Source organism: Nematostella vectensis, chromosome 5 (genome assembly GCF_932526225.1).
Source record: "Nematostella vectensis chromosome 5, jaNemVect1.1, whole genome shotgun sequence".
In the NCBI taxonomy this organism is placed as follows: domain Eukaryota; kingdom Metazoa; phylum Cnidaria; class Anthozoa; order Actiniaria; family Edwardsiidae; genus Nematostella; species Nematostella vectensis.
Genome location: NC_064038.1, coordinates 1,354,017 through 1,375,690, shown reverse-complemented (window position 1 = coordinate 1,375,690; position 21,674 = coordinate 1,354,017). Strand labels below are relative to the sequence as shown.

General features: G+C 42.3%; 1 protein-coding gene across 1 annotated transcript; it reads right to left on the bottom strand.

Moving 5' to 3' along the window:
* Positions 1-1,144: 1,144 nt before the first annotated feature.
* Positions 1,145-18,061, bottom strand: LOC5502619. Its single transcript, XM_048728129.1, has 8 exons — positions 18,021-18,061; positions 14,113-14,540; positions 7,996-8,163; positions 6,265-6,341; positions 4,514-4,566; positions 2,620-2,670; positions 2,106-2,162; positions 1,145-1,906 (listed from the first exon to the last, which is right to left on the bottom strand). The coding sequence occupies exons 1-6, from the start codon at positions 18,026-18,028 to the stop codon at positions 2,658-2,660; spliced, it is 747 nt and encodes a 248-aa protein (XP_048584086.1). The 5' UTR covers positions 18,029-18,061; the 3' UTR covers positions 1,145-1,906; positions 2,106-2,162; positions 2,620-2,657.
* Between the last annotated feature and the right edge of the window lie 3,613 nt (positions 18,062-21,674).

Here is a 21,674-nt window from a genome sequence, read left to right as displayed (position 1 = left end):
GTAGATCACTATAGATCTTCCTGTGCTGTACTGGATGTAGATCACTATAGACCTCCCTGTGCTCTACTGGATGTACATCACTATAGATCTCCCTGTGCTCTACTGGTTGTAGATCACTATAGACCTCCCTGTGCTCTACTGAATGTAGATCACTATAGATCTCCCTGTGCTGTACTGGATGTAGATCACTATAGATCTCCCTGTGCTGTACTGGATGTAGATCACTATAGATCTCCCTGTGCTCTACTGGTTGTAGATCACTATAGACCTCCCTGTGCTCTACTGGTTGTAGATCACTATAGACCTCCCTGTGCTCTACTGGATGTAGATCACTATAGATCTCCCTGTGCTGTACTGGATGTAGATCACTATAGATCTCCCTGTGCTCTACTGGATGTAGATCACTATAGATCTTCCTGTGCTCTACTGGATGTAGATCACTATAGATCTCCCTGTGCTGTACTGGATGTAGATCACTATAGATCTTCTTGTGCTCTACTGGATGTAGATCATTATAGATCTCCCTGTGCTGTACTGGATGTAGATCACTATAGATCTCCCTGTGCTCTACTGGATGTAGATCACTATAGATCTCCCTTTGCTCTACTGGATGTAGATCACTCTAGATCTCCCTGTGCTCTACTGGATGTAGATCACTATAGATCTCCCTGTGCTCTACTGGTTGTAGATCACTATAGACCTCCCTGTGCTCTACTGGTTGTAGATCACTATAGACCTCCCTGTGCTCTACTGGATGTAGATCACTATAGATCTCCCTGTGCTGTACTGGATGTAGATCACTATAGATCTCCCTGTGCTCTACTGGATGTAGATCACTATAGATCTTCCTGTGCTCTACTGGATGTAGATCACTATAGATCTCCCTGTGCTGTACTGGATGTAGATCACTATAGATCTCCCTGTGCTCTACTGGTTGTAGATCACTATAGACCTCCCTGTGCTCTACTGGTTGTAGATCACTATAGACCTCCCTGTGCTCTACTGGATGTAGATCACTATAGATCTCCCTGTGCTGTACTGGATGTAGATCACTATAGATCTCCCTGTGCTCTACTGGATGTAGATCACTATAGATCTTCCTGTGCTCTACTGGATGTAGATCACTATAGATCTCCCTGTGCTGTACTGGATGTAGATCACTATAGATCTTCCTGTGCTGTACTGGATGTAGATCATTATAGATCTTCCTGTGCTGTACTGGATGTAGATCACTATAGACCTCCCTGTGCTCTACTGAATGTAGATCACTATAGATCTCCCTGTGCTGTACTGGATGTAGATCACTATAGATCTCCCTGTGCTGTACTGGATGTAGATCACTATAGATCTCCCTGTGCTCTACTGGTTGTAGATCACTATAGACCTCCCTGTGCTCTACTGGTTGTAGATCACTATAGACCTCCCTGTGCTCTACTGGATGTAGATCACTATAGATCTCCCTGTGCTGTACTGGATGTAGATCACTATAGATCTCCCTGTGCTCTACTGGATGTAGATCACTATAGATCTTCCTGTGCTCTACTGGATGTAGATCACTATAGATCTCCCTGTGCTGTACTGGATGTAGATTACTATAGATCTTCCTGTGCTCTACTGGATGTAGATCATTATAGATCTCCCTGTGCTGTACTGGATGTAGATCACTATAGATCTCCCTGTGCTCTACTGGATGTAGATCACTATAGATCTCCCTTTGCTCTACTGGATGTAGATCACTATAGATCTCCCTGTGCTCTACTGGATGTAGATCACTATAGATTTCCCTGTGCTCTACTGGATGTAGATCACTATAGATTTCCCTGTGCTAACTACTTCACCCAGAGATAGCCTTGCCGCATGTTGAATATTCCATGAAGTCCATGTTTACCATACATCATTCGCTTGGCTGTAACAAGGAAAAAGTGTTAATAGGTGTGTATAATGACCGGGTGTTGGTGTTGCGTGTTGTCTAAGGTGTTGCTTGTTGTCTAAGATGTTGTTTGAACTTATTCATCGCGTAGCAATGCGAACAAAGTGATGGCAAATAATGTGTTGTGTTGTGATTCGCGTCCCTATGGGCTGCAAGTCTAGCTTGTACATCTTACCCATTTGACTTGAGTACCATTGGCTACCACACTCTCCATTATCAAAACTGTCAAATACTAAAAAAAGAGAAAAAGTAATCACAAATTCCATTTTTTCTGATAAATAATTATAATAAAAATGCACACTATGTATGCTAGATTCATTCCGTTGCCGTAAAATTCTGAGGCAGGGATCCAGAATTTTCTATTTAGCAAAAACAAATGATTTTAATGATTGAATACTATAATGTTCAGTTTACCAATTTCCACAATGTTCCAAAACAACCATGTGCGAGCGGTTTTGCTGAAGTTCTAGCTATGGACAGTTAGTTCCATGCGCAGTCATGGGTATCATATGGCAAAAGCATAGTATTTGAAGATTCCTTAATGAAAAATGACCCCATTTTTGTCCGCCAAGTGGGGGTGCGCGCGCACCCAGAGCACCCGCTTGTATACGCGCCTGAGATACGCCAAATAAAGACAGTGACTCCGTCACAAGGACACACGGTCCCTACTGTAAAAACCCTCTTCTTACTTGAGGACGTACTCTTGTGCTCTGTTGCCCATAAAGGTCTATTGTAAGAATCTATATAAAAGGAAATGATTTTTCACTTTATGCTGGGCATTTTGTTTGAACTGACAAACACCCGGTAACACGCACAGACGGTTATACTGACAAACACCCGATAACACACACAGACGGTTATAGTGACAAACACCCGGTAACACGCACAGACGGTTATACTGACAAACACCCGGTAACACCCCCAGACGGTTATACTGACAAACACCCGGTAACACGCACAGACGGTTATACTGACAAACACCCGGTAACACACACAGACGGTTATACTGACAAATACCCGGTAACACGCACAGACGGTTATACTGACAAACACCCGGTAACACGCACAGACGGTTATACTGACAAACACCCGGGAACACGCACAGACGGTTATACTGACAAACACACGGTAACACGCACAGACAGTTATACTGACAAACACCCGGTAACACGCACAGACGGTTATACTGACAAACACCCGGTAACACGCACAGACGGTAATACTGACAAATACCCGGTAACACGCACAGACGGTTCTACTGACAAACACCCGGTAACACGCACAGACGGTTATAATGACAAACACCCGGTAACACGCACAGACAGTTATACTGACAAACACCCGGTAACACGCACAGACGGTTATACTGACAAACACCCGGTAACACGCACAGACGGTTATACTGACAAACACCCGGTAACACGCACAGACGGTTATACTGAAAAACACCCGGTAACACGCACAGACGGTTATACTGACAAACACCCGGTAACACGCACAGACGGTTATAGTGACAAATACCCGTTACCCGCAGACGGTTATACTGACAAACACCCGTTACTCGCAGACGGTTATACTGACAAACACCCAGTAACACGCACAGACAGTTATACTGAAAAACACCCGGTAACACACACAGACGGTTATAATGACAAACACCCTGTAACACGCACAGACGGTTATACTGACAAACACCCGATAACACACACAGACGGTTATACTGACAAATACCCGGTAACACGCACAGACGGTTATACTGACAAATATCCGGTATCACGCACAGACGGTTATACTGACAAACACCCGGTAACACACACAGACGGTTATACTGACAAACACCCGGTAACACGCACAGACGGTAATACTGACAAACACCCGGTATCACGCACAGACAGTTATACTGACAAACACCCGGTAACACGCACAGACGGTTATACTGACAAACACCCGGTATCACGCACAGACGGTTATACTGACAAACACCCGGTATCACGCACAGACGGTTATACTGACAAACACCCGGTAACACGCACAGACGGTTATACTGACAAACACCCGGTAACACGCACAGACGGTTATACTGACAAACACCCGGTAACACGCACAGACGGTTATACTGACAAACACCCGATAACACGCACAGACAGTTATACTGACAAACACCCGGTAACACGCACAGACGGTTATACTGACAAACACCCGGTAACACGCACAGACGGTTATACTGACAAACACCCGGTAACACGCACAGACGGTTATACTGACAAACACCCGGTAACACGCGCAGACAGTTATACTGACAAACACCCGGTAACACGCACAGACGGTTATACTGACAAACACCCGGTAACACGCACAGACGGTTATACTGACAAACACCCGGTAACACGCACAGACGGTTATACTGACAAACACCCGGTAACACGCACAGACAGTTATACTGACAAACACCCGGTATCACGCACAGACAGTTATACAATAAGAATTTTAATACAGGCAGGCTATCGTGGATAGATTATGATAATGATGATGATAGGAATATATGTGGAGTGATTATTATTTAGAAAAAAAAACCTTACTTACGGATAAACTGTGTACCGGCAAGACGAGTTGAAGTTGTTTGACCCACTGGGAATCTGGAAACAAAAACAGTGTTAGAAGCCCACTAGGGACACATGCTGAATCCGCCGATCCGCGAACCTATTCACCCCCCTCCTCCTCCCATAGTTGTACACTCCTAGTAATGGGCTCACTCAAAGTACCTGTATCACAGTTGCACACTCCTAGTGATAGGCTCTCTTATAGTACCTATATCACAGTTGTACGCTCCTAGTGATGGGCTCACTCATAGTACCTATATCACAGTTGTACGCTCCTAGTGATGGGCTCACTCATAGTACCTATATCACAGCTGTACGCTCCTAGTGATGGGCTAATTCATAGTACCTATATCACAGCTGTACGCTCCTAGTGATGGGCTCACTCATAGTACCTATATCACAGCTGTACGCTCCTAGTGATTAGCTCACTCATAGTACCTATATCACAGTTGTACGCTCTTAGGAATGGGCTCAATCATAGTACCTATATCACAGTTGTACGCTCTTAGGAATGGGCTCACTCATAGTACCTATATCACAGCTGTACGCTCCTAGTGATGGGCTCACTCATAGTACCACAGCTGTACTCTCCTAGTGATGGGCTCACTCATAGTACCTATATCACAGCTGTACGCTCCTAGTGATGGGCTCTCTTATAGTACCTATATCACAGTTGTACGCTCCTAGTGATGGGCTCTCTTATAGTACCTATATCACAGTTGTACTCTCCTAGTGATGGGCTCCCTCATAGTACCTCTATCACAGTAGCACGCTCCTAGTGATGGGCTCACTCATAGTACCTATATCACAGTTGTACGCTCCTAGTGATGGGCTCACTCATAGTACCTATATCACAGCTGTACGCTCCTAGAGATGGGCTCACTCATAGTACCTATATCACAGCTGTACGCTCCTAGTGATGGGCTCACTCATAGTACCTATATCACAGCTGTACGCTCCTAGTGATGGGCTCACTCATAGTACCTATATCACAGCTGTACGCTCCTAGTGATGGGCTCACTCATAGTACCTATATCACAGCTGTACTCTCCTAGTGATGGGCTCTCTTATAGTACCTATATCACAGTTGTACGCTCCTAGTGATGGGCTCACTCATAGTACCTATATCACAGTTGTACGCTCCTAGTGATGGGCTCACTCATAGTACCTATATCACAGTTGTACGCTCCTAGTGATGGGCTCACTCATAGTACCTATATCACAGTTGTATACTCCTAGTGATGGGCTCACTCATAGTACCTATATCACAGTTGTACTCTCCTAGTGATGGGCTCACTCATAGTACCTATATCACAGTTGTACACTCCTAGTGATGGGCTCAATCATAGTACCTATATCACAGTTGTACGCTCCTAGTGATGGGCTCACTCATAGTACCTATATCACAGTTGTACGCTCCTAGTGATGGGCTCACTCATAGTACCTATATCACAGTTGTACGCTCCTAGTGATGGGCTCACTCATAGTACCTATATCACAGTTGTACGCTCCTAGTGATGGGCTCACTCATAGTACCTATATCACAGCTGTACTCTCCTAGTGATGGGCTCTCTTATAGTACCTATATCACAGTTGTACGCTCCTAGTGATGGGCTCACTCATAGTACCTATATCACAGTTGTACACTCCTAGTGATGGGCTCATTTATAGTACCTATATCACAGTGATGGGCTCCTACCGTTACAACTCCTTATTCTAGAGATAAGATCGCACCTTGTAAAACACCGTTTCCTTGTTCTTGCTGCCACTCTTTGCCATCGGACTGTACGCCGTCTCTACCATAAATACGCCTGGAAAACGGACTGACATAAGCTCGCTTGGTACCATAGGGGGAAAAGGGGACTGTTTGGTGAGGCTAGGTAATGATAATAATAATAATAATAATAATAATAATAATAATAATAATAATAATAATAATAATAATAATAATAATAATAATAATAATAATAATAATAATAGTAATAATAATAATAGTAATAATAATAATAATAATAATAATAATAATAATAATAATAATAATAATAATAATAATAATAATAATAATAATAATAATAATAATAATAATAATAATAATAATAATAATAATAATAATAATAATTTTTTGATGTACGAGTTTGCCATGCAACATGAAACAGAAAAGAAGCGCCAGTACGCTACTAGAGTGTTAGAAGTAGAGCAGGCCACTTTCACACCATTAGTGTTTGGCTCGATGGTGGGCAAGCGAATGCCAACAGTTTCACGCCAGGCTAGCGGAGCTCATTGCCGAGAAGATGGGAGAATTATACTCAACAACCGTGTCCTGGATCCGTGCAAAAGTTTCGTTCGTCATTTTAAGATCTGCCCTTCTGTGTCTACGTGGTTCAAGGAGCCCAAGGCGAGCACAGGTAAATATATATGACAATGATTTTGAAAATCAGAAACAGAGAGCAAATATTTTTTCAATGTATTTTTGTAGTTTTTTTTTAATCACGATTTTTAATAGTATAGCTCAATTTTGTAAATAATCAAATTCTAATTAATCAAGAAAAATCATTTATAAAAGAAATATTTAGTAATTCTAAAATTGTAAATTGAGTTGTTTAAGTAAGTTACAATGAAGTTATAATAATAATAATAATAATAATAATAATAATAATAATATTAATAATAATAATGATAATAATAATAATAATAATAATAATAATAGTAATAATAATAATAATAGTAATAATAATAATAATAATAATAATAATAATAATAATAATAATAATAATAATAATAATAATAATAATAATAATAATAATAATAATAATATAAATAATAATAATTTATTTACAATGGAGCTGGGTAAACACGCACAAAACAAATAAAGATAAATTTAAAATATGTAACCATAGAGATATTAGACTTACTCTAGAGATAGTATTATGTTTATATATATTTATATTTCTGGATTCTGAAGACCAATAAATATTAGTAAGACCAATAAATATTAGTAAAAGCCCTAACTGAAGTAGATTTCTTGACACTATCGTCAATGCTGTTAAACAGTTTAGCTGCAGAAAAGGAAAAACAACGAAGGCCTGACTTAGACGAAACTTTATGCATATGAATGGTATTACTAAAACGAGTATTATAGTTATGTATTTCTGAATTTAGACGAAAAATGTCTAACTAAATGTCTTAAACGAAGAAAACATTGAGAGCTATGCGAACAAAAAGCCCTCTCACCGCCATTATGCTAATCTTAGGTGAGGTGTGGCTGTGGGAAGGGACAGATCGTCGACTTTTCTTTTAAAAAATATCTTTTCGAAATATTATTTATCTACCCCTTGATAGTTTGATGACAGCATACAGGCATGCTACATACAGGTTAGAATCGAGCCGAACATTTTTACAACGTAATCTTTTCATGATGAAAAGGGATCTGGAATTGCGGTTCTCCGTATTTTAAGGAACCTTTACCATCGGTTCCGACGATGTCAAGAATGTCTTCATCGGAGAGCTTCCTTCCCGGGATGTCGGTCTCGGTGAAGATGACGCAGGTGGTGGAGTCTGCGCAGTTGTTCTCCGCTCTCTGGAGATGATCGCTTTTCATGGCGCTGATGGTCACAACCAGCGTCCACCCGCCACCTAGAATAAACATGGCATATCGTGAGAGTGTTGTGATATTACTACGAGCTACATCGTCATCTACTGCAGGCTACATCGTCACCTAGTACAGGCTACATCGTCACCTACTACAGGCAACATCGACACCTACTACAGGGTACATCGACACCTAGAACAGGCTACATCGTCACCTACTACAGGCTACATCGTCACCTACTACAGGCTACATCGACACCTACTACAGGCTACATCGACACCTACTACAGGCTACATCGTCACCTACTACAGGGTACATCGTCACCTACTACAGGGTACATCGTCACCTACTACAGGCTACATCGACACCTATTACAGGCAACATCGACACCTACTACAGGCTACATCGTCACCTACTACAGGGTACATCGACACCTACTACAGGGTACATCGTCACCTACTACAGGCTACATCGTCACCTACTACAGGGTACATCGACACCTACTACAGGCTACATCGTCACCTACTACAGGCTACATCGACACCTATTACAGACTACATCGACATCTACTACAGACTACATCGACACCTACTACAGGGTACATCGACACCTACTACAGACTACATCGACACCTACTACAGGCTACATCGACACCTACTACAGACTACATCGACACCTACTACAGACTACATCGTCACCTACTACAGGCTACATCGACACCTACTACAGGCTACATCGACACCTACTCCAGGGTACATGGACACCTAGTACAGGCTACATCAACATCTACTACAGGCTACATCGACACCTACTACAGGGTACATCGTCACCTACTACACGCTACATCGTCACCTACTACAGGCTACATCGACACCTATTACAGACTACATCGACATCTACTACAGACTACATCGACACCTACTACAGGCTACATCGACACCTAGTACAGACTACATCGACACCTACTACAGGGTACATCGTCACCTACTACAGGGTACATCGACACCTAGTACAGACTACATCGTCACCTACTACAGGCTACATCGACACCTACTACAGGGTACATCGTCACCTACTACACGCTACATCGTCACCTACTACAGGCTACATCGACACCTATTACAGACTACATCGACATCTACTACAGGCTACATCGACACCTACTACAGGCTACATCGACACCTAGTACAGACTACATCGACACCTACTACAGGGTACATCGTCACCTACTACAGGGTACATGGACACCTAGTACAGGCTACATCGTCACCTACTACAGGCTACATCGACACCTATTACAGGCAACATCGACACCTACTACAGGCTACATCGTCACCTACTACAGGGTACATCGACACCTACTACAGGGTACATCGTCACCTACTACAGGCTACATCGTCACCTACTACAGGGTACATCGACACCTACTACAGGCTACATCGTCACCTACTACAGGCTACATCGACACCTATTACAGACTACATCGACATCTACTACAGACTACATCGACACCTACTACAGGGTACATCGACACCTACTACAGACTACATCGACACCTACTACAGGCTACATCGACACCTACTACAGACTACATCGACACCTACTACAGACTACATCGTCACCTACTACAGGCTACATCGACACCTACTACAGGCTACATCGACACCTACTCCAGGGTACATGGACACCTAGTACAGGCTACATCAACATCTACTACAGGCTACATCGACACCTACTACAGGGTACATCGTCACCTACTACACGCTACATCGTCACCTACTACAGGCTACATCGACACCTATTACAGACTACATCGACATCTACTACAGACTACATCGACACCTACTACAGGCTACATCGACACCTAGTACAGACTACATCGACACCTACTACAGGGTACATCGTCACCTACTACAGGGTACATCGACACCTAGTACAGACTACATCGTCACCTACTACAGGCTACATCGACACCTACTACAGGGTACATCGTCACCTACTACACGCTACATCGTCACCTACTACAGGCTACATCGACACCTATTACAGACTACATCGACATCTACTACAGGCTACATCGACACCTACTACAGGCTACATCGACACCTAGTACAGACTACATCGACACCTACTACAGGGTACATCGTCACCTACTACAGGGTACATGGACACCTAGTACAGGCTACATCGTCACCTACTACAGGCTACATCGACACCTACTACAGGGTACATCGACACCTACTACAGGGTACATCGACACCTACTACAGGGTACATCGACACCTAGAACAGGCTACATCGTCACCTACTACAGGCTACATCGTCACCTACTACAGGCTACATCGACACCTACTACAGGGTACATCGACACCTACTACAGGGTACATCGACACCTACTACAGGGTACATCGACACCTAGTACAGGCTACATCGTCACCTACTACAGGCTACATCGACACCTACTACAGTGTACATCGACACCTACTACAGGCTACATCGACACCTACTACAGGCTACATCGTCACCTACTACAGGGTACATCGACACCTACTACAGACTACATCGTCACCTACTACAGGGTACATCGACACCTACTACAGGGTACATCGTCACCTAGTACAGGCTACATCGTCACCTACTACAGGCTACATCGTCACCTACTACAGGCTACATCGTCACCTACTACAGGCTACATCGTCACCTACTAAAGGGTACATCGTCACCTACTACAGGCTACATCGACACCTACTACAGGGTACATCGACACCTACTACAGGCTACATCGACACCTACTAAAGGGTACATCGACACCTACTACAGGGTACATCGACACCTACTACAGGCTACATCGTCACCTACTACAGGCTACATCGTCACCTACTACAGGGTACATCGTCACCTACTACAGGGTACATCGTCACCTACTACAGGGTACATCGTCACCTACTACAGGCTACATCGTCACCTACTACAGGGTACATCGACACCTACTACAGGCTACATCGTCACCTACTACAGGCTACATCGACACCTATTACAGACTACATCGACATCTACTACAGACTACATCGACACCTACTACAGGCTACATCGACACCTACTACAGACTACATCGACACCTACTACAGACTACATCGTCACCTACTACAGGGTACATCGTCACCTACTACAGGGTACATGGACACCTACTACAGGCTACATCGTCACCTACTACAGGCTACATCGACACCTATTACAGACTACATCGACATCTACTACAGACTACATCGACACCTACTACAGGGTACATCGACACCTACTACAGACTACATCGACACCTACTACAGGCTACATCGACACCTACTACAGACTACATCGACACCTACTACAGACTACATCGTCACCTACTACAGGCTACATCGACACCTACTACAGGCTACATCGACACCTACTACAGGGTACATGGACACCTAGTACAGGCTACATCAACATCTACTACAGGCTACATCGACACCTACTACAGGGTACATCGTCACCTACTACACGCTACATCGTCACCTACTACAGGCTACATCGACACCTATTACAGACTACATCGACATCTACTACAGGCTACATCGACACCTACTACAGGCTACATCGACACCTAGTACAGACTACATCGACACCTACTACAGGGTACATCGTCACCTACTACAGGGTACATCGACACCTAGTACAGACTACATCGTCACCTACTACAGGCTACATCGACACCTACTACAGGGTACATCGTCACCTACTACACGCTACATCGTCACCTACTACAGGCTACATCGACACCTATTACAGACTACATCGACATCTACTACAGGCTACATCGACACCTACTACAGGCTACATCGACACCTAGTACAGACTACATCGACACCTACTACAGGGTACATCGTCACCTACTACAGGGTACATGGACACCTAGTACAGGCTACATCGTCACCTACTACAGGCTACATCGACACCTACTACAGGGTACATCGACACCTACTACAGGGTACATCGACACCTACTACAGGGTACATCGACACCTAGAACAGGCTACATCGTCACCTACTACAGGCTACATCGTCACCTACTACAGGCTACATCGACACCTACTACAGGGTACATCGACACCTACTACAGGGTACATCGACACCTACTACAGGGTACATCGACACCTAGTACAGGCTACATCGTCACCTACTACAGGCTACATCGACACCTACTACAGTGTACATCGACACCTACTACAGGCTACATCGACACCTACTACAGGCTACATCGTCACCTACTACAGGGTACATCGACACCTACTACAGGGTACATCGTCACCTACTACAGGGTACATCGACACCTACTACAGGGTACATCGTCACCTAGTACAGGCTACATCGTCACCTACTACAGGCTACATCGTCACCTACTACAGGCTACATCGTCACCTACTACAGGCTACATCGTCACCTACTAAAGGGTACATCGTCACCTACTACAGGCTACATCGACACCTACTACAGGGTACATCGACACCTACTACAGGCTACATCGACACCTACTAAAGGGTACATCGACACCTACTACAGGGTACATCGACACCTACTACAGGCTACATCGTCACCTACTACAGGCTACATCGTCACCTACTACAGGGTACATCGTCACCTACTACAGGGTACATCGTCACCTACTACAGGGTACATCGTCACCTACTACAGGCTACATCGTCACCTACTACAGGGTACATCGACACCTACTACAGGCTACATCGTCACCTACTACAGGCTACATCGACACCTATTACAGACTACATCGACATCTACTACAGACTACATCGACACCTACTACAGGCTACATCGACACCTACTACAGACTACATCGACACCTACTACAGACTACATCGTCACCTACTACAGGGTACATCGTCACCTACTACAGGGTACATGGACACCTAGTACAGGCTACATCGTCACCTACTACAGGCTACATCGACACCTACTACAGGGTACATCGACACCTACTACAGGGTACATCGACACCTACTACAGGGTACATCGACACCTAGAACAGGCTACATCGTCACCTACTACAGGCTACATCGTCACCTACTACAGGCTACATCGACACCTACTACAGGGTACATCGACACCTACTACAGGGTACATCGACACCTACTACAGGCTACATCGACACCTAGTACAGGCTACATTGTCACCTACTACAGGCTACATCGACACCTACTACAGTGTACATCGACACCTACTACAGGCTACATCGACACCTACTACAGGCTACATCGTCACCTACTACAGGGTACATCGACACCTACTACAGGGTACATCGTCACCTACTACAGGGTACATCAACACCTACTACAGGGTACATCGTCACCTAGTACAGGCTACATCGTCACCTACTACAGGCTACATCGTCACCTACTACAGGCTACATCGTCACCTACTACAGGCTACATCGTCACCTACTAAAGGGTACATCGTCACCTACTACAGGCTACATCGACACCTACTACAGGGTACATCGACACCTACTACAGGCTACATCGACACCTACTAAAGGGTACATCGACACCTACTACAGGGTACATCGACACCTACTACAGGCTACATCGTCACCTACTACAGGCTACATCGTCACCTACTACAGGGTACATCGTCACCTACTACAGGGTACATCGTCACCTACTACAGGGTACATCGTCACCTACTACAGGCTACATCGTCACCTACTACAGGGTACATCGACACCTACTACAGGGTACATCGACACCTACTACAGGCTACATCGACACCTACTACAGACTACACCGTCACCTAGTGCAGGCTACATCGTCACCTACTACAGGTGTACTTCATGTTTGCATAATCTGTGAAATTCGTAGACGAGATGCATCAGAAATTCGGATGAAATACATAACAACAGGGCCTTCTCCAAATCATAGATGATCAAGTATCCGATCATCAGGTTGTTAGCGCATCTTACCAAATCTCTCCATATCACAGTACGCTAGTGTTTTCTTCCGTTTTGTTTTGACCCAGTAATAGCCGCATTTTAGGTTTGGATCACGCTTCAGCCAATCACCGCACGAGGCTTCAAAAAATGGCTTATTGCTGAAGTCGTTCGTGGAGTGGAGGGACCTGGGCCTTCGTGTCAAGTGCTCCGGGAAGTCTTCCTTGGTTGCATTGTTCAGCTCACACATGTGGGTCGTCAGGTCGATGTTGATGCTTCTGCAGTCGGCATGGTCAAGGCAAGCGAATGTACAGCCCTCGACACCAAGGCCTGGTCGCCTTTCCATCACGTGACCTCCAAGGTAAGTGTCATATTCCGTTTGCATTCCGTTATTGCTGCACTGTTCTGCGCATGCGCGGTATAACAAAAGCCAGGAGTAGAGATGAGTATAGAAGTGTCGCCTAGAAACAAAAAATATTGTTAACAGCTGTTAACAACAATTATTCGATAGTTATAGTTATATTGATTGTTGACACCAAAGATTTTCTTCTGTGAGGGAGGTGTTAGCTAATTGTCGGAACCAAAGGACACCAATGGCTTTCTTCTGTGGGTGAGGGGTGCGAAGTTGTTTACTGGCATGAAATGCTCTCTCCTGTGGGGGGAGGGGTGAAGTTGCTTGTTGACACCAAGGGCTCTCTCCTGTGGGGGAGGTGTAAAGTTGCTTGTTGACATCAAAGGCTCTCTTCTTCGGGGGGAGTTATGAAGCTGCTTTTTGACACCAAAGGCTCTCTCCTTTGGGGGGGGAGGGGGGCGAAGCTGCTTGTTGACATCAAAGGCTCTCTCCTGTGGGGGGAGGTTGAAGCTGCTTGTTGACACCAAAGGCTCTCTCCTGTGGGGGGGGGGGGGGTGAAGTTGCTTGTTGACAACAAAGGCTCTCTCCTTTGGGGGGGGGGGGGGGGGGGGGCGAAGCTGCTTGTTGACACCAAAGGCTCTCTCCTGTGGGGGTAAGGCTGAAGTTGCTTGTTGACATCAAAAGCTCTCTCCTGTGGGGGAGTAGTAAAGCTGCTTGTTGACATCAAAGGCTCTCTCCTGTGGCGGGAGGGGCGAAGCTGCTTGTTGACACCAAAGGCTTTCTTCTGTGGGGGAGGGGTGCGAAGTTATTTACTGGCATCAAATGCTCTCTCCTGTGGGGGGAGGTGTGAAGTTGCTTGTTGATACCAAAGGCTCTCTCCTGTGGGGGGAGGTGTGAAGTTGCTTGTTGACACCAAAGGCTCTCTCCTATGGGAGGAGGTGCGAAGCTGCTTGTTGACACCAATGGCTTTCTTCTGTGGGGGAGGGGTGCGAAGTTATTTACTGGCATCAAATGCTCTCTCCTGTGGGGGGAGGTGTGAAGTTGCTTGTTGACACCAAAGGCTCTCTCCTATGGGAGGATGTGCGAAGCTGCTTGTTGACACCAATGGCTTTCTTCTGTGGGGGAGGGGTGCAAAGTTATTTACTGGCATCAAATGCTCTCTACTGTGGGGGGGAGGTGTGAAGCTGCTTGTTGACACCAAAAGCTCTCTCTTGTGAGGGGATGTGTAAAGTTGCTTGTTGACATCAATTGCTCTTTCCTGTGGGGGGAGGGGTGCTAAGTTTGTTTACTCGCATCAAAGGCTCTCTCCTGCGGGGGGAGGTGCGAGGCTGCTTGTTGACACCAAAGGCTCTCTCCTGCGGGGGGAGGTGCGAGGCTGCTTGTTGACACCAAAGGCTCTCTTCTATGAAGTTGCTGGCACCAAAATGTGTTGGTGAATAATAATCATATCTTTTAATGAGCACATTCCATAAATTACACTAGAATACGGTTTCATTCATCAACATTACAACATTGGTACTTCACGAGTACAAGATCTATTATATTCATTCGTCAACATTACTACATTAGTACTTTGTACAACAATTATTATTTCCATGGCTGTGTCCGGGTGGTGTTCATGCATACATTTTTTACATAGATATTTTTTCATACTCGGAATACACGATTTCAATGGTAACAACAATCTTCAACTGTACTTCGATCGTGAATCGTGAATGCATCACATCTCCCCTTTTAACAGTTATATATCCTTATATTTCTAAAAGGACCTATATCTTTTGTTCTTGTTTCACTTCGTCAAATGAAAAACAAAACATTTTCTTCCTGTCGGCTGCAAGGCTGCCTAACGCTTTTGTATCCAGTGCGAAATGAGGACGCCAATGAAAGATACATTAAATTGACGCAATGGCGGTAGTTTTGTTTAGCAGTTCTGGAATTTGCTATCAAAGTTGATAAAATAAAGTAGCATGAAATAAAATGAAACATGTCTATAAAAAAAATTAAAGTAGATAATTAAATAGATAAAGATTAAAAAGGTTGACGAAATAAAAGAAGCATTTCAAAGAAAATAATCAAATCAAATGAAGCAAAAACTATATAGTGAAATTTGATAAAAAATTAAATAAAATGAAAAAGTGAAATACAACAAAACAAATGAAATGAATAAAAATAAAAGTAAAATAAAGTGAATCAAATAAATTTCATAAAAGCAGATGAACGCATTAAAAAGAAAATAAATGATGACCTCCAAAGTATTATAATACTTTCAGATGACTTAATAGATGTAAGGAAAAGATGTAGTTATACTTCAAGAATGAAATTATTCAACATTTTCTAAAGATATTGAACTGATTATCTGAGTTTCATGCGCGATAATTAAAGGAAAATAATATTAGGAAGAAAAAAAAGGATTGGTAGGAGGAAGGAAGATCTGTAAACAAAATGCAAAAACAATGACGATGGAAAGCGAAGAAAATAAAAAAAGAAAGAGAAAAAGATAAAGAAGTAAGAAGCAAGAAACATAAAAGAAGAAAACTAGAAAGAAAAACACGCAAACAGTAAGCGAAGAAATATAAACGAACTAAGAAAACAAACCGCGGTGATCCTAGAACCTAATTCCTCAGTAACAAATCAGAACCGTAAAACGGTCAAACGTAAAACGGTACTTAAAAAAGTAATAAAATAATAAAAATACCTTTTTAACGAGTAAAATCAGCTAGAATCGATGAAAAGGCATTATATAAATATGGTTTTCTGAATTATTTACAGCGGTGATATAGCGCGTAGTTATTGCTAAGTTTTCAAACAGCAATCGTCTACTTTTGTACTTTTTGGCGCCGACATAATGAATGCTGTGAACGGTGAAGACCATCCAAGTGGAAGTCACGCTTGTATCCCGCGCTTGGACGTCACGCTAGCTACATCAACTACAGTAACTGCGCTTCAATTATGGAGAGTTAAATATAAACTGGACTCGAATTGACCGGGATAAAATCAAATCATCCGAAAGAATGGGATTTTTTTCCTTATGAGATCTGCAAAATGTTTTGGGACAGTTTCAGATCTGTTAAAAAAAAAAGAAGAAAGAAAAAAAAATAATAAAAAATGTTCCTACCCAGCTGCTATTTATACGAACAAAATCCAAATTCGTTCCCCCGTAATTTTTATTCAGTTGTATTAAGCTATGTGTTTGTGTAGGATAGAATATTTCACTCTAGTGATGACTGAAGTAGAAGTTTAGCCTAAATCCGCTAAATAGCGCAAAAATCGCTGTAAAAATTTTTTTACGTATTTGCAGCCCTACTCTATAATTCTATGCAGAAAATAGGTAATTTTGATTTTTTTTTTGTTATTAACAATTCCCCCTCCCCTCTTCCTATTAGGTTCTGTTTAGGCTCTAAGTAATTTTAGGTTCTAGGATCACCGAGGTAGAAAACAAGAGGAGGATAAGATTTACATGTACATATAAAAGAAATAGTGCAAGAGAACGTAGGAGAAAAAGAAAAACAAAGGGGAAAGAAGAATATAAAGAAGAAGAAATGACGACAACATCAATAAGATGAAGATACAGAAGAAGACAATATCTTACCTTTCCATTGTAGTCTTCCGTCTTTTTTCGCAATCTGCAGCCTATCCTAAAACAGTCAATAAATCGTGACGATTAACAACAGGGGCAATCTGGCTGCATTTGTGTCCATCCGCCAATCACTACAACATTTTGACTTTTACCATGCAAATTGGTAAAAGAAATGTCAAACCATAAAATATTCATTGCTTTCTCGGGACGAAATGTGGAAGCACAGATGTTGCACAAAAGGATAAAGGAGGGGTTCTATAATTTCCTTTAGTTGGTTAAGGCTTTTAGTAGAAAATCCAAATGTTGGCCAAAACGTTTTACTTTCTCGGTGCTATTTTGGCTAATGCTCTTTGAAAAGCCCCTCCCCCTTGAAAATTGGAAACACATTATCTAATATTTTTCACTTAAAATATTCATTTGTAGGAACCAAGTGTGAGCTCACAGATGTTACACAAAAGTATAACAAGATTTCCAAACAATTTCTATACAATTTTGCATATTTAATCCAGTCTGCAGGGTCATTCTTTATTTATATTACACAGTTTTACTCCTTGGAAAGCTGGTTTTTTTTAAGGCATAGATGTTAATCCAAATACAAGAGTAAAATCATTGACTAGCATATTTAGTGTGTTTTATATTAATTTCTATCGTATTAATTGCATTTCTATAAATCTGGAAGTATCGTTGTGAGGGCGTTGCCCTTGTAACGGTAATATGAAATATATTAGCCTTTATCTACCTGAGAAAACTTGGGCCCGTACATAAACATTAAGTGTATGTTTCCTTCATTTTTGTGATAATCATTCCACCCCTATGAAACTGGAAGTACTTGTTTTTGGGCGTGGCATCCTGTCTAGAATTACTCGTGGTGCAAGGATCTACCACCCTGCCAAATGTCATAACCCTACTATTCATTTGAACAATTCAGCATAAATTTTCCTGTACTATTATTCGGCCAAAAGATTAGCTTGTAAAGTTATTATGAGGTTTTGTTTATTTTATTAAACAAAATGGCTCAAGCTTTTTCAGCAGCGCTTGCTTATGGATGAGCCACTATGCTGTACTTTAATGTTAATAAATTGTTTAGGGTCCGCTTTTATTATAATTATTTATCAGAATAATTGGAATTTGTGATTACAGTTTTTTTCTTTTATTATTTGACGGTGTTGATAATGGAGAGGTGGTTGCCAATGATACTCAAGTAATCGGTGAGATTTGACTTGAGTACAAGCTAAACTTGCAGCCCATGGGGACGCGAATCACAACACAACACATTAGCAATCACTTCGTTCGAATTACTACGCGATGAATAAGTTCAAACAACATCTTAGACAACAAGCAACACCTTAGACAACAAGCAACATTTTAGTCACATTGTGTAATTGGCTAGTTTTCTATACTGCTGCTTCCTATAACTTGCAGGAATAAAAAAATAGATAGAAATCGAGCAGCACATGCAAATCGGGTTAAATCTTAAAAAACCCAGCGAGCACCATTTTGAATAGAAGAAAGCTCAATGCTGCGCTTTTGCTGCCTGTACCAAACAGCAATTGCACGCTGTGACATCAAAATTGTTAATGATTAAAATTATTTGATCTGAAAAATGCCAGCATGTAAACTTTTCAGTGCTATGTTTTAGTTGCGTCAGTGTTTGCTTACTTACTTGGCCTTTGTTGTCTTAAGAACATTACCACGTGCATGATGATTACACCGCTGCTATAGGATAGTCCATCCCAAGAGACCCAGGGAGCCCAGATAGACCTCAATATTTTTCACTCTACATCACAGCGAGCTGTGTGTGGCGTAACCGTATAAGACTTAGGTCTTAAGGGCTAGGAACCTGGTTATTGCCTCCCTATTAATGCGCGGGTGCCTCGGTACCTGAGTGTTACACAGTTCGCTAGATAGCGGTGTTGGGGCCGAAATCTCCAGCCTAGCCGTAAAGCTTTAGCTGCCATACGGTGATTCAGCGCACGTCTGGATGTATGGTCTATTTTTTTCTATCTTGTTTATATGTTGTCTAGTTCGATCGTCGGCCATCAACGTTTTTTTTTTCTTTCTAACTATGTTTTTTTTTCTTTTCTTTTATTCTCTAGTTAGGTTCCCCACCATTCCTTTACTGGATATGACTTTTTATTGAATGCTGATTGTTCGAACCTCAAAAGAATCTTTTCAGGTTTCCAGTGGATTGCAGGTGCATTAAAGGCTACATTCAATTGTAAAGCAGTTAACACTAAGAAAACTAAATCGCTTTTATCTCTTTCTCACCATGGGCACCCACTAAGACCTTCTCCTAGCCCACTCCCCCCCAACTAAGACCTTCTCCTAGCCCCCCCCCTCCCCCACTAAGACCTTCTCCTAGCCCCCCCCCCCCAACAAAGACCTTCTCCTAGCCCCCCCCCCCCCACTAAGACCTTCTCCTAGCCCCCTCCCCCCAACTAAGACCTTCTCCTAACCTCCCCCCACTAAGACCTTCTCCTAACCCCCCCCCCCCACACACACACACACACACTAAGACCTTCTCCTAACCCCCACCACTAAGGCCTTCTTTTACCCCCCCTCCCACTAAGACCTTCTCCTAACCCCCCCCCCCCCCCCACACACACACACACACACACAGAAACACACTAAGACCTTTTCCTAACCCATACATACATACATATACATACATATAAATTTATTTAAGCACGGTTTTACATCAGTTATGTAAAATCTATAAGAATTACAACTGGTTTCCAAGTAAACCGTGTCACAATAAATGTACAATTCAATAAATAAGAACAATTGATAAATGTTAAGCGTGACTCGAGACATTTCTTTGAAGTAAAGATTTGATAAGGCCAGAGAATTTGCCTGCCTTAATTTAGGATCAAGACTGTTCCATTGTTTGGCCCCTTTAAATCGGAGGCTTCTCTTCAAGTAATTTGTTTTAGGCAAGGGAAGTGTCAATTTGTTACTAGTATTTCTCAAAGTGACATTAGTCGTATTTGACCGTTGAACAAACAGCTTCCTTAAATACTCAGGCTGTAAACCATTCAAAATCTTATACATTAATGTGCACCTCTCTTCTCTCAGTTTTTCAGCAACTGTCCTCCAATCCAGTTTCCCGAGCACCTCAGTACTAGGAGTGTCATAGGGAGAATAAGTTAGAATACGTGCTGCCCTGTTTTGTAATTTTTGTATTTTTTATTACAATATTATTGTTATTGTTATTGTTATTGTTATTGTTATTGTTATTGTTATTGTTATTGTTATTGTTATTGTTATTGTTATTGTTATTGTTATTGTTATTGTTATTGTTATTGTTATTGTTATTGTTATTGTTATTGTTATTGTTATTGTTATTGTTATTGTTATTGTTATTGTTATTGTTATTGTTATTGTTATTGTTATTGTTATTGTTATTGTTATTGTTATTGTTATTGTTATTGTTATTGTTATTGTTATTGTTATTGTTATTGTTATTGTTATTGTTATTGTTATTGTTATTGTTATTGTTATTGTTATTGTTATTGTTATTGTTATTGTTATTGTTATTGTTATTGGGACTCCACTCCACTTTCCTCGTGCAGCTTGTTTTTCTTTTCTTAAAGTCACACAAAAGAAGAACTCACTTCTACTTTCCGCAATAGATTTCTTTAGATCGCAGTAAACTTTACATGGCGT